This window comes from Ranitomeya variabilis, chromosome 3 (genome assembly GCF_051348905.1).
Source record: "Ranitomeya variabilis isolate aRanVar5 chromosome 3, aRanVar5.hap1, whole genome shotgun sequence".
NCBI classification, from domain to species: Eukaryota; Metazoa; Chordata; class Amphibia; order Anura; family Dendrobatidae; genus Ranitomeya; species Ranitomeya variabilis.
In genome coordinates this window covers 719,954,964-719,969,367 of record NC_135234.1, presented here as the reverse complement: position 1 = coordinate 719,969,367, position 14,404 = coordinate 719,954,964, and the positions used below count along the sequence as shown (strand labels likewise).

The window sequence follows — 14,404 nt, the reverse complement described above, 5'->3', positions numbered from 1 at the left end:
AGTCTGCAGTCACTGTGTGAATTCTCTGGTGCCGGGAGCACGCAGACTTGTTCAAATTATATACTTGGGGTCATGCGCCCTCCGAAAACAAAGGAGAATCCTAACAGGGCGCAGCAGGCCAAGGTCGGACAACCCATTTAAGGAAAAGCAGAAAAAGTGAAGCGGAGTCTTTAACCACTTATCACAGGGTGATGCTCACTTGTATGAACATTTGTTCCCTATTATTGCCTGAAGCACAAGTTTCGTGGATGTGCTGCACGCAGTACCTTAACATGCTCCTGTGCTCTTCGTGCCAGGTTTGTATTCTTTCTTCCCATTGTTCTTTCGTTAATTTGTGTTGTTCCAAAACCCTGAGGAAAATGAAAGAAACAACGATAAATGAGCACGCATAGATCAAAGCTAGAAATTCCCGCAGGGCTGAATATTAGCAGAGTACAAGCTGCGGGCAGAGGCGACATACTGAATGTAAAGCAATATCATCTGCGCATAGAATACTACAGTGACTGTTCTGCACCGGCCACCTACCCGTCATCAGTGCAGGACGATAAACATCCATATGGCACTGGGTTTTATTTAATTTCAGAGCCACAAATTATTATTTTATTTTTTTCTTCCAAATTAGCATTTCGGGTGAATGCACAGGTCTTTGAGAACACCGTGGCCTTTGCTTTGTTTTCTAGAGGCATCTCTCAACCATAAGCTCATCATTTTTTTCTTATTTTAATTGCTTAAGTGGTTAAAACAAAATTGAAACGATTCCATACAAAAAAAAAAAAAAAAATTAAAAATCTTTGCTTGTGTCACCATTTTCCCCCCCGAGACCGGTAACATATTTATTTTTCAGAATCTGGGGCTGTGTGAGGCTTATTTTTCGTGCCCAGAGCTGACATTTTTACCAATATCATTTTGAGGTAGATCCAATGTTTTGACTGCCTTTTATTGCAATGTTGCAGAGGCCAAAAAAATGTAACTCTGGCATTTGATTTTTTTTTCGGGTAAGTTGTTTACAAATCGGATTAATTGATTTTATATTTTGATAGATCGGACTTTTATAAGCAATGATAACAAAATGTGTGTATATATTTTTAATTGTTTTATATTAAATGGAGCAAAAGTGTGTGTGTGGGGGGGGGGGGGGGGGGGGGTGATTGGCACTTTTTGATTATTTGTTTTTTAACCCCCAAGGTGGTTTGCATGTTAATGACTAGCCCAAATTTTACAATTCTGACCACTGACACTTTGTGAGGTAATAACTCTGGAACGCGTCAACAGATCCTGGCGACTCAGATTGTTGCTTTTTCGTCACATTGTACTTTATAAAAGTGGTAAAATTTCTTCGATATGACTTACATTTATTTGTGGAAAAAAAAATGGAAATTTGGTAAAAATTGGGAATATTTAGCAATTTTCAAACTTTGAATTCTTATGCCCTCAAATCAGAGATGTCACAAAATAGTTAACAACATTTCCCACGTGCCTACTTTACATCAGCACAATTTTATAAATAATTTTTTTTTTGTTACAAAGTTATAAGGGTTAAAAGTTGGCCAGCGATTTCTCAGTTTTCCAACAAAATTTACAAAACTTTTTTTTTTTAACCCCTTCATGACCCGGGGTATTTTCATTCTTCACTCCCCTCCTTCCCAGAGCCATAACTTTTTTATTTTCTGTCAATATGGCCATGTGAGGGCTTATTTTTTGTGGGACAAGTTGTACTTTTGAACGACATCATTGGTCTTACCATGTCATGTACTAGAAAACGGGAAAAAAATTCTAAGTGCGGTGAAATTGCAAAAAAAAAAGTGCAATCCCACACAGTTTTTGTTTGGCTTTTTTGCTAGGTTTAATAAATAATAAATCTGACCTGCCATTATGATTCTCCAGGTCATTACGAGTTCATAGACACCAAACATGTCTAGATTCTCTTTCATCTAAATGGTGGAAAAAATTCTAAACTCTGCTAAAAAAAAAAAATAAATAAAAAAATTGCGCCATTTTCAGTTACCCGTAGAGTCTCTTTTTCGTGATCTGGGGTCGGGTGAGGGCTTATTTTTTGTGTGCCGAGCTGACATTTTAATGATACCATTTTGGTGCAGATAAGATCTTTTGATCGCCCCTTAATGCATTTTGATGCAATGTTGCGGCGACCAAAAAAACGTAATTCTGGAGTTTCGTTTTTTCCTCGCTACACCGTTTAGCGATCAGGTTAATCCTTAATTTTTATTGATAGATCCGGCGATTGTGAATGCGGCGATACCAAATACGTGTGTATTTTATTTTTTTGTTTTATTTTGAATGGGGCGAAAGGGGGGGTGACTTAAACTTTTATATATAATTTTTTCCATATTTTTTATTTTTTTAAACTTTTGCCTTGCTTCAATAGTCTCCATGGGAGGCTAGAAGCTGGCACAACGCGATCGGCTCTGCTACATAGGAACGATGCTCAGATCGCTCCTATGTAGTAGAATTGCTGCTGCTATGAGCACTGACCACAGGGTGGCGCTCACAGCAATCTGGCATCAACAACCATAGAGGTCTTCAATAGACCTCTGTTTGTCATGCCGACGCATCGCTGACACCCGATCACGTGACAGGGGTCAGCGATGTGCTAATTTCCGGCCCTATGGCCGAAAGCGCTAAATGCTGCTGTCAGTGTTTGACAGCAGCATTTAACTAGTTAATAGCGGTGGGTGAATCGCGATTCCACCCGCCGCAATTGCAGGCACATGTCAGCTGTTCAAAACTATCCCGTCCGAGGTCAGAAAGGGGTTAAGGACCACATCACATTTGAAGTGACTGAGGGCCCTATATGACAGAAAATACCCAAAAAGTGAAATAATTCTAAAAACTGCACCCCTCAAGGTGCTCAAAACCACATTCACAAAGTTTAGTAGCCCTAGGAATTTTTGGACTATGGGGGAAAAAAATGAACATTTAAGTTTTTTTTTCCTCAAAAATTTAATTTTAAACAGAAATTTTATTTCTTTTCACAAGGGTAACAGGAAAATATGGACCCCAAAATTTGGTGTGCAATTTCTCCTGAGCATGCACATACCCCATATGTGGGGGAAAACCACTGTTTGGGTGCACGACAGAGATCGGAAGAGAAGGAGCGCCATTTGACTTTTTGAATGCAAAATTTGCTGGAACAATTAAAGAACACCATGTCGTGTTTGGAGAGTCCCTGATGTGCCTAAACAGTGAAAAGTCCCCACAAGTGACATTTTTGAGACTAGACCCCCTCAGGGAACTCAAATAGATGTATGGTGAGCACAATAAACCCCCAAGGTGCTTCACAGAAGTTTATAACGTTGAGTTGTGAAAATAAATCACAATTTCCCCCCCAAAAAAAAATTTTAGCCCCAAATTTTACATTTTTAATAGGGTTAACAGGAGAAATTGCACAACAAATAGTACAGTGCAATTTCTCCTGAGTGCATATACCTCACATGAGGGAACAAACTACTGTTTGGGTGCACAGCAGGGCTTGAAAGGAAGGAGGGTCATGTGACTTTTAGAACGCAAAATTTGCTTGAATCATCCACGGACGCCATGTCTCGTTTGGAGAGCCCCTAATGTTCCTGAAAAGTGGAAACTCCCCCACAAGTGATCCCATTTTGGAAACTAGACCCCTCAAGAAATGTATTTAGATGTGTAGTGAGCACTTTGAACACCCAGGTGCTTCTCAAAAGTTTATTAGGTTGAGTCATGAAAAAAAAACGAAAAAAAACCCAAAAACCTTGTAGTGGTAAAAATGTAATTTCTTTCTTCACCGCTCAATGGTATAAAATTCTGTGAGGCACATGTGATGTCAATATGATCACTGCACCCCTAGATGAATTCATTGGGGGTGTAGTTTGTAAAAAGAGTTCACATAATGGGGGGTTTTGGTTGTTCTGGCACTTCATGGGTTCTGCTAATGTGAAATGGCACCCTCAATCCATTCCAGCAAAATCTGATCTCCAATAAGGCGCTTCGTCCCTTCTAAGCTTTGCGCTGTGCCGCAAAAGTAGTTTCCCCCCACATTTGGGGTATCCGCGTACTTGGGAAAAATTGCACTATAAATTGTATGGTGCAAATTCTCCTGCTACCCTTGTGAAAAAAAAAAAAAAAAATGGAGCTAAAAAAACATTTGTGGGGAAAATGTTTTTTTTTTGTGGGGGAAAACTAAGGGAAGAAGCGCCTTATTGGACTTCAGATTTTGCTGGAATGGATTGAGGGTGTCATTTCACATTGGCAGAGCCCCTGATGTGACAGAACAGAAACCCCCCATTAATTGAACTCATTTTACAAACTACACCCCAATGAATTCATCTAGGGGTGCAGTGATCATATTGACATCACATGTGCCTCACAGAATTTTATACCATTGAGCGGTGAAGAAAGAAATTACATATTTACCAGTACAATGTTTTTTTAGCCTCAATTTTTAAATTTTTCTAAGGGCTAATAGGAGAAATATTTGCAACAAACTGAAGTACATTTTTTCCTGAGTGCGTCAATACCCTACATGTAAGTCGGGAAATATTTTTCAGGCACAGTGCAAAGCTCAGAAGGGAAGGAAAACCATATTTTAGTGCACTTTTTAAGGTTATGGTTTGTGGGTGCCATGACCCACTGGCAGATCCCCTGAGGTGCCAGCACAGCAGAACAACCCATGTGTGACCCCATTTTAAAAACTACGCTTCTCAAATTAATCAAAAATAGGAGAAAAAGGAGCAAACTGATTACATCCAGTAAAAGTAGTCACATAATTTTATTATTTCATAGAAAAGATAAAATATCACAACAGTACAGTTTCTCCCTTGAGAAAGCGGCCCCAGGTAGCCGCGAAACGCGCGTCGGGACCCTCCATCCGTCCCCCCTTGTCTCCACTTATCTGCTGGTAGGCATTGCACCTTTTGCACTTTATAAGAATGATAGATTGGTGTTACTCTATCCTTGGCTACCACATGGATGCATGCTGACCTCTAGATGTCCACCCTTTGGATGCACTGCTCCCTCAGTGTTACGGTCTTTTTGACCTTGACGTTATTATTTCAGGGATTTATGTGTACATGTGAGGTGGCGATAGGTGGGTGTGGGGTATATATAGCAATCTGCATTGTTTATGGCTCTTTTTGTACTGTTGTGATATTTTATCTTTTCTATGAAATAATAAAATTATATGACTACTTTTACTGGATGTAATCAGTTTGCTTCTTTTTCTCCTATTTTTTGTTTGATGTCCATTGGAGCTGAGTTTGTTTGAACAAGGGTTACTGACAACTTTTGTCGCTACCCCGGTTTCTAAAATATGTATATGGGATTCTTGCTGCTACTTCTCAAAATTAATTCATCTAGGGGTGCAATGATCATATTGACACCATGGGTGTGTCAGTTTTTTTCTTCACTGCACAAAGGTAAAAAAAAATTATAACATTATTACCACTAAAACTTGGTTTTAGCCCCATATTTTACATTTTCACCTAAGAAGTGGATAAAAATGGCATCAAAATTTGTCTTACAATTCCTACTGAACGTGGCAATACCCCATATGTGGGTGTACAACAGTACTTAGCCACATGGCGAGATTCGGGAGGGAAAGGGCGCTATTCGCCTCCTGGAGCTCAGATTTTCCTAGAATAGTTTCTGGACTCCACATACAGAGCCCCAAATTGCTAGAAAAGCAGAATCCCCCCTCAATTGACCTCATTTTGGAAATTATTCCCCTTGGGGAATTTATCTACAGGTGTAGTGACGATTTTGACTCCATGGGTGTTTTCCAGAAACAAGCAGCACTGAATGTTCTCGAGTGCAAGTTGCAAGCTGCTGTTGCAGTGCCCAGTAGTGTTGAGCGATACCGTCCGATACTTGAAAGTATCGGTATCGGAAAGTATCGGCCGATACCGTCACAGTATCGGAATCCGATACCGATACCAATACAAGTCAATGGGACTCATGTATCGGACGGTATCCCTGATGGTTCCCAGGGTCTGAAGGAGAGGAAACTCTCCTTCAGGCCCTGGGAACCATATAAATGTGTAAAAGAAAGAATTAAAATAAAAAATATCGCTATACTCACCTGTCCGACGCAGCCGGGACTTCAGCGAGGGAACCGGCAGCGTTGTTTGTTTAAAAATCGCGCTATTACTTGGTTACGTGAATTCCCGGCTTGTGATTGGTCAGGTCGGCCATGTTGCCGGGACGCGGACCAATCACAGCAAGCCGTGACGAAATTACGTCACGGCTTGCTGTGATTGGTCCGCGTCCCGGCAATATGGCCGCCCTGACCAATCACAAGCCGGGACGTCACGGGAGGCTGGACACGCGCTCATTTTAAAATGGGCGCGTGTCCAGCCTCCCGTGACGTCACGGCTTGTGATTGGTTGCGCCGCGATCAACCAATCACAAGCCGGGAGGCTGGACGCGCTCATTTTGAAATGGGCGCGTGTCCAGCCTCCCGTGACGTCACGGCTTGTGATTGGTTGCGCCGCGATCAACCAATCACAAGCCGGGAGGCTGGACGCGCTCATTTTGAAATGGGCGCGTGTCCAGCCTCCCGTGACGTCACGGCTTGTGATTGGTTGCGCCGCGATCAACCAATCACAAGCCGGGAGGCTGGACGCGCTCATTTTGAAATGGGCGCGTGTCCAGCCTCCCGGCTTGTGATTGGTTGACCGCGACGCAACCAATCACAAGCCGTGACGTCACGGGAGGCTGGACACGCGCCCTTTTTAAAATGAGCGCGTTTCCAGCCTCCCGTGACGTCACGGCTTGTGATTGGTTAATGGCGGCCATGTTGCCGGGACGCGGACCAATCACAGCAAGCCGTGACGTATTTTCGTCACGGCTTGCTGTGATTGGTCCGCGGCCCGGCAACATGGCCGCCCTGACCAATCACAAGCCGGGACTTCGCGTAACCATGTAAAAGCGGGAATTTTAAACAAACAACGCTGCCGGTTCCTGCGCTGAGGTCCCGGCTGCGTCGGACAGGTGAGTATAGCGATATTTTTTATTTTAATTCTCTATTTTACACATTTTAACATTAATGTTGTTCCGATACCCGATACCACAAGAGTATCGGAATCCCGGTATCGGAATTCCGATACAGCAAGTATCGGCCGATACCCGATACTTGCAGCATCGGAATGCTCAACACTAGTGCCCAGTACATTATGCCCAGCTTGTGCTTCTGGAGACACCCGTAAGTTAGGCGGGCTCTCATCATTACAGAAATGCCAAACATCTGGACGCTATATGTGGTTTAGGAACAGAAAAGAGGGGGCATTTCTATTTGGGAGCACAGAATATGCTGAATTTCTTTTGGGGGTGAGGAGCCATAGCACTTTTCCAGAGCCCTTATACTACCACTTATGTGGAAGCTGCCTATATTTCCGTTAACAGATGACCTATCTGAGTGGGGGCTTGCTTTTTTTGTGGATTGAGTTGAAGCTTTTATCGGAAACATTTTACGTAATGTTTGTGATCACATTTATCCGGCGCTCTACATTGAGCACTTACTTGGAAGTTTCTATCTAAATCTCCGAGTGATGCGATTCAAATGAAACCGCTGAGGAATCCATTCACTATAGTGGGTTCTGTCCAAATCACGAATTTACATGGAAAACCTGGTGTAAGTGCTCGGCGCAGACTGCAGCATATTCGCCGAGGCTTACTGCAATCTTTGGGAGGCAGAATGAGCATAACAGGAGGTGAAGAATGGGTTTTCTTTATTTTTGATGCGTTCCTTGTGCAGTGTAAGTGATTAGGCGACTGTATTCTTTGGGATGGTGTTACAACAGAGATACCAGATTCATATCGGGTTTTTATGTTTGGCTGCTGTCAAACACTAAAAGACGCTTTTTTTTTAATGCAAAAAACTAGTTTTTGCATCGCCATAATTAGATAGCTATAATGTTTCCATATTACGGCCAACACAGTCATGTGACAGCTGCTTTTTTGCAGGACGAGTAGATGGTTTTATTGGTTTCAATTTCGGGCACATTAAATTTTTTGATCGCTTTCTATTTTGATTTTTGGGAGGCAGAATGAACAAAAGCCAGCAATTCAGAAATTATTTTTACGGGTTTTTTTTTTTAGGTCGTTCTCCATGTGGTAAAATTGATAAGGCTAGTTTCACACTAGCGTTAACTGCAATACGTCGCAAATGCGTCGTTTTTGCGAAACGCCGCATCCAGCAAAAGTTTTTGCTGGATACGTTGTTTCGTCATAGAGTAACATTAGCGACGCATTTGCGACGCATTTCCAAACGGTGAATGCGTTTGGCGGCGTTTGGGCGTATGGTAGCGGTCCGTCGGGAGAAAAAAACGTTACATGTAACGTTTTTTGCTCCCGACGGTCCGCTTTTTCCGACCGCGCATGCGCAGTCGGAACTCCGCCCCCACCTCCCCGCACTTCCCCGCACATCACAATGGGGCAGCGGATGCGTGGGAAATATGCATCCGCTGCCCCCGTTGTGCGGCGGAGACCACACTAGCGTCGGGAACGTCGGCCCGACGCGCAGCGACGGGTTGTTCCCGACGCTAGTGTGAAAGTAGCCTAAGGCAGCTTTATTCTTCGGGTCAGTACGATTACAGCGATACCACATTTATATATAGTTTATGTTTTGGTCCTTTTACAGAATAAAAACTTAGAAAAAAATAGTTATGCTTGCATCGCTTTCTTCTGAGAGCTATAACTTATCCATATAACATAGGGTTCACCATGGCAACGATCGGGACCCCGCAATGACGTGGCGGGATCTTAGATCCAAGGGCAGAGGGGCTTTCTTCCATCTACCTGCTCCCAAAATGCTGCTATCAAGTTCAATAGCAGCATTTAGGGGGTTAAAGTGCCGGGAGCAGTGCGGGACCGCTCCTGGCATTGAGTACCAAGTGTCAGCTATCAGAATCAACTAACACTTGGCGAAGATCGCGCGCACAGCATGTGGGCGTGCAAAATCAGCTGGACGTATCCATACGTCGGTAAGTACCAGGCGTATGGATACGTCTATGGTCGGAAAGGGTTTAAACTTGTTCCTGGATTTAATAGTCCCCTTGGGGGACTTGAAGCTGCAATCATCCAATCACTTGTGCAGTAGCACAGCTATGTATAGTGAAAAATCACGCTTTTCTAAGAACGCCGGCCACAGGCTGGCTTTCACAGGAGGATTGTAATGACAGGCATGGAGGTCTTCAGCAATCATGACAACCCATCGGCGCCCCACGATCACATCACAGGAGCGGCGATGGGAGCGTAGAATGACACACCCCACTGCCGGCACATGTTAAATGCCGCTGTCACAGATTGAGAATGGGATTTAGCAGCCATCATGTGCCTTTAACAGCCCCTTCATCTGCAGCTGTTAAAGGCACATGATGGCTGATTAAATTAGTCATGTGCGGGGAACGATGCGGGCTTGGAGTGCAAACCTGCGTTAAGGGCAGTGACATGATTTTTGACGTGCAAGTATGTCAATGGTCGTGAAGGAGTTAAAACTGAAAAACTAGATACCAGAATGATATAGAACAAATGGGAGTGAGTCATTTGAGCAGTTGAACTGCTTCACATATGAAACTCTAATCTGTGCTAGTTACCTGCAGTCATTGTCCGCAACCTTGGAGAAAAAGAAGCGCAAATCCCTTATTTCACCAAAGCAGGTCATGTATTTACAGACTACATTCTCGGAGAAGACGGGAATCAATACTCCAGAACAAGAGAAATGCCAGCCAGGTCTGTCCATTCATTAGAAGCCCACTATTAGATGGCATTATGTTGGCTCCGCGCTTCCCCTTACTTACCGCTGAGGGAGCAGGCGGTCATTGGCCAGGTAACCCGGCTTGTGGACGTCTTTGCTGTAGTCTCCATACTTGGCCTGCACAGCATAGGACGCCAGCAGGACGGCCGTCTCTGGGGGACAGTATATTTCGTCATTTAATATTGCTTCTTTAACTTGCAGAAAGAAGAGTCTCTGGGTTATCTCCTGGATTAACTCTTCGGAGACATCTTCCGGGAAAAACTTTGCTCGGAACTTGAACTGTAGAGGGTTTTCTTTCCTGACATCCTGCTGAGTAACCTGAAAAACAGAGGATTATAAAACAAATGTGGGATTTTATAAAAAATATTTACATGTAAGGGGCTCAAGGTCGCGATGGTCTGATCAGGACCTCAGCACAAAGTTGTAAAAATTACTTTCCTCTATTAGAAAAAGCCCAGGGGTTAGGCTCAAAGTTTTCCTTTAATGGAATCTGTACTCAGGGTTATTTTTCCCTATCTGAATCCAGACAATAGCGCTGGGTAACTTAATTCTTAGGTTTCATAATATTCAAATAGAAAATTTGCAGCGAAAAATGAGCTAAGAGTCCTCTGGGCGTGCTGTGGAGTCCTCAGTATTCATAAGCAGCAGGCAAGCCCCGCCCACCTTCACAGTAATTGGGAGAAAGCCACCAATCAGCGGCTGTAGGGGAGGGCTCAGCCCACCACTCAGGATTAGGATGCCACCTTGCACACCCTGCAATGAGAAATCGGTGACTGGTAAAAGGTATCCAGCATTTCTTCAGGTTCTTCACCAATCATGGATGGAGGCGGTCTACAGCATGTATAACGATTTGGGCATTGCAATTAAGAGATGCAAATCTAAAACGCCTATTCTTCACACTTCATTTTGCAGACATCTGTGTGCCCAGGATGTTGTTCACGCCAAGGCTCAGAGCGGTCCAGCTGTTGCCGTTGGACATGAGAAATACAAGGATTTCCTAACAAACTGACAGCGGAGCGAGTGCAGCACGCAAACGTGTTATCCCGAAGTGCATTACTGTAACAGGACTGCCACCGAAGTGTGGACGACTGGCAGCGACTGTGGCCAAGCAGCTTTCAGTGCCAGTCCTGCTATAGCCATGAGAAAGGCAATGCACCCTCCATAACCGAAAGTCCTTTCATAAGGGGTTTCCACTTCGCAGGTTGATCGTAACTACCTCAAGTTGAAACTACACAGAATAGGTAACCCGAAAATGCACAATACAGTAGATACAGAAAGCATTCAGACCCCTTTAAAAATGTTCACTTTTAGTTTCATTGCAGCCATTTGGCAAATTCAAAAAAGTTCATTTTTCTCATTAATGTACACTCTGCACCTCATCTTGACTGGAAAAAAAACAAATGTAGAAATTTTTGCAAGTTTAATAAAAAAAGAAAAAATATCACATGGTCATAAGTAGTCAGACCCTTTGCTCAGACACTCATATTTAAGTCACACGCTGTCCATTTCCTTGTGATCCTCTTTGAGATGGTTCTACTCCTTCATTGGAGTCCAGCTGTGTTTAATTACAATCCCAACAGTGAGACACGGTGGTGGCAGCTTCATGCTATGGGGGTGTTTTTCAGCTGCAGGGACAGGACGACTGGTTGCCATTGAAGGAAACATGAATGCGGCCAAGTACAGAGATATCCTGGATGAAAACCTCTTCCAGAGTGCTCTGGACCTCAGACTTGGCCGAAGGTTCACTTTCCAACAAGACAATGACCCTAAGCGCACAGCTAAAACAACAAAGGAGTGGCTTCAGAACAACTCTGTGACCATTCTTGACTGGCTCAGTCAGAGCCCTGACCTAAACTCAATTGAGCATCTCTGGAGAGATCTGAAAATGGCTGTCCTCCAACGTTCACATCAAACCTGACGGAACTGGAGAGGATCTGCAATGAAGAATGGCAGAGGATCCCCAAATCCAGGTGTGAAAAACTTGTTGCATCATTCCCAAGAAGACTCATGGCTGTACTAGCTCAAAAGGTGCTTCTCCTCAATACTGAGCTAAGGGTCTGAATACTTATGACCATGTGATATTTCAGTTTTTCTTTTTTAATAAATTTGCAAAAATTTCTACATTTCTGTTTTTTCCAGTCAAGATGGGGTGAAGAGTGTACATTAATAAGGAAAAAAAAATGAACTTTTTTGAATTTACCAAATGGCTGCAATGAAACAGAGTGAAAAATGTAAACGGGTCTGAATACTTTCCATAACCACTGTAGGTCTGGCAGAATTCAGACTCAATACCATCATGGTTACGACCACTAGCAACTACCTGCCACTCCATCAGTGGACGCATCCATGGATACCCAAGGTCATGCAGTGCCTGCACATGAGGAAAGACACTACGACTAGTGATGAGCGCACATGCTCGGAAAAGTTGTTAACCAAACATGCTTGGGTGCTCGTTGAGTGACTTCAGCATGTTCGAAAAATATGTTCTAGTCCCTGCAGCTGCATGTCTCATGGTTTCCCATCTTCACCTCCTTACAACAGATGTGAGAACGCACTGAACAGCCGGGTTACCAGCTCCTCACATGTTCCCATCTTCACCACCTGCTGCAGCTCCAAAAATAAATCTATTACACTCTAAATAAAAAAATAAATAAAAAAAGGCAATGAAGACTGAACGCACTGAATCAAAGGACATTTCAGAACAAAGGGTCTGACAGATAAAAGGAGCCGAGGAAGAGAACAAACCTTTTTATTGAGCTTCAGCCATGTGGAGTAACCCTTGCTGTCCACATACTGGAGACCGAAAAACCAGACTTCTCTCAGACCCACCGTTTTCACCACCTGGGGAGATACAGAAACAGTTAATGGAGCATCTGTGATAATACAAAGTGTGTCTACCATCCTGGTAACCTTATAATTCTGTTATACACAGCACATAGTCAGCAGTATAATGAAGCTGATAATCACACTCATCAGCTTTTGTCCCTGCTGAGACTTTGCGAGACGTTCACATTAGGGCCAATTTCATAGGATGGTAATTAAGCTAAGGCAGTGTGTGCAGACCACGTCTTGTGAGCACGTGATGTGAACATGCCCCAAGTCCACACCACCACTTCCCATACGTGTGCACGCTCGGCAAGACTGAGGGTGCAAGAATGTTCTATGGAAATGTAAAGTAAACATCTGCAGACAGCAAATCACACTCTGAATGAAAATATGGTCATGTGCACCAGCTCTAGTACTGGAAAATCAGTGTTGAAATTCATAAGAAAATTATACTGAAGAGCTATTTGTAGATCTGAAGCCTTTGTCACTCCAGCTCTATTCCCTGTCCAAAGTTGCCTCCTCCTTCTGCTCGACCAATGGCTCCTTTTTCTTTTTTCTAAAGTCACACAGCAAAGCGGTTGCCAGTAAAGCAGGTGTCGGCAGCACTGGGTGGGAGGTAGGGCTGAAGGGACAGGCTTCGGATCTACCATAGCCCCTCAAATTCACTTGCGTATCAATTCGTACCGATTTCTCTGTGTTGGAGGAACGGACTGCCCATGGCAAGCTATTGTGTAACTGGTCTTTGAAAGGGCTACGTGCATATATAAAATCCTGCGGAGATTCCCTTTAGGTAGACTAGATGGCTGAGTGCATAGTTACATTTGTGTTCAGGTGGTGACAGACTGCCATTATTGTGCTGGATGACGTCCACGTATACAATATTGCATGAAGATGTGGCCACTTCTGAAATGGACCTAATAAGGAGATTTTTGTGTACTCACCGTAAAATCTTTTTCTCCGAGCCACTCATTGGGGGACACAGGACCATGGGTGTTATGCTGCTGCCACTAGGAGGACACTAAGTAAACAGAAAGATTAACTCCTCCTCTGCAGTATACACCCCTTCACTGGATACAATTTCAACCAGTTCGGTAGTAAAGCAGTAGGAGCATGAACAAAGACAAACTATGTCAAAACCAAAGAAGTAACAACAAGCCAAAACAGGCTAACAGGGTGGGTGCTGTGTCCCCCAATGAGTGGCTCGGAGAAAAAGATTTTACGGTGAGTACACAAAAATCTCCTTTTCTCCTACGCCTCATTGGGGGACACAGGACCATGGGACGTACAAAAGCAGTCCCTGGGTGGGGAGCAATATGCTAATACCCCATGTACCACCAGCTTACTGAGGTACCGTTGTGTGCAGAATGCGCCTGCCGAGGGCAGCGTCTGCCGAAGCCTGAGTATGGATGAGGTAGTGCTTCGTGAAAGTATGCAGACTGGACCAAGTCGTAGCTTTACAAGCTGATGTGCGGACGCCTGGTGCCGAATGGCCCAAGAAGCACCGACCGACCGGGTGGAATGCGCCTTAATCCCAGCTGGGACAGGAGTGTTCCTGACACGATAGGATTCCTGAATAGTGGAACAAATCTACTTGGCTAGAGTGGCCTTTGAGGCAGGTAGACCCTTCCTATGTCCCTCCGGAAGCACGAAGAGGACATCCGACTTACGGAAGGGAGCCGTGCGAGATATGCACCTCCGAAGAGCTCTAACCAGATCCAGAGTATGGAGAGCTTTCTCGATACAATGAGTAGGTGCAGGACAGAAAGACGGCAAGACAATGTCCTCGGGAGAGGTTCTCAAAACCACCTTGTCTGGGTGAAAATTCAGAAAGGGGGGGGG

At 44.0% G+C, this 14,404-nt stretch overlaps 1 protein-coding gene across 2 annotated transcripts in view; it reads right to left on the bottom strand.

The window, feature by feature from the left end:
- The window catches only part of RDX (radixin), a 106,590-nt gene that overhangs the window by 40,570 nt on the left and 51,616 nt on the right, over nt 1-14,404 (bottom strand). For both annotated transcript variants that reach the window (XM_077298332.1, XM_077298334.1), the window contains exons 4-6: nt 12,485-12,580; nt 9,783-10,057; nt 267-350 (exon numbers count right to left, since the gene is read on the bottom strand). In XM_077298332.1, the coding sequence (XP_077154447.1) occupies nt 267-350; nt 9,783-10,057; nt 12,485-12,580 (455 nt within the window). The remainder of the gene's footprint in view (nt 1-266; nt 351-9,782; nt 10,058-12,484; nt 12,581-14,404) is intronic.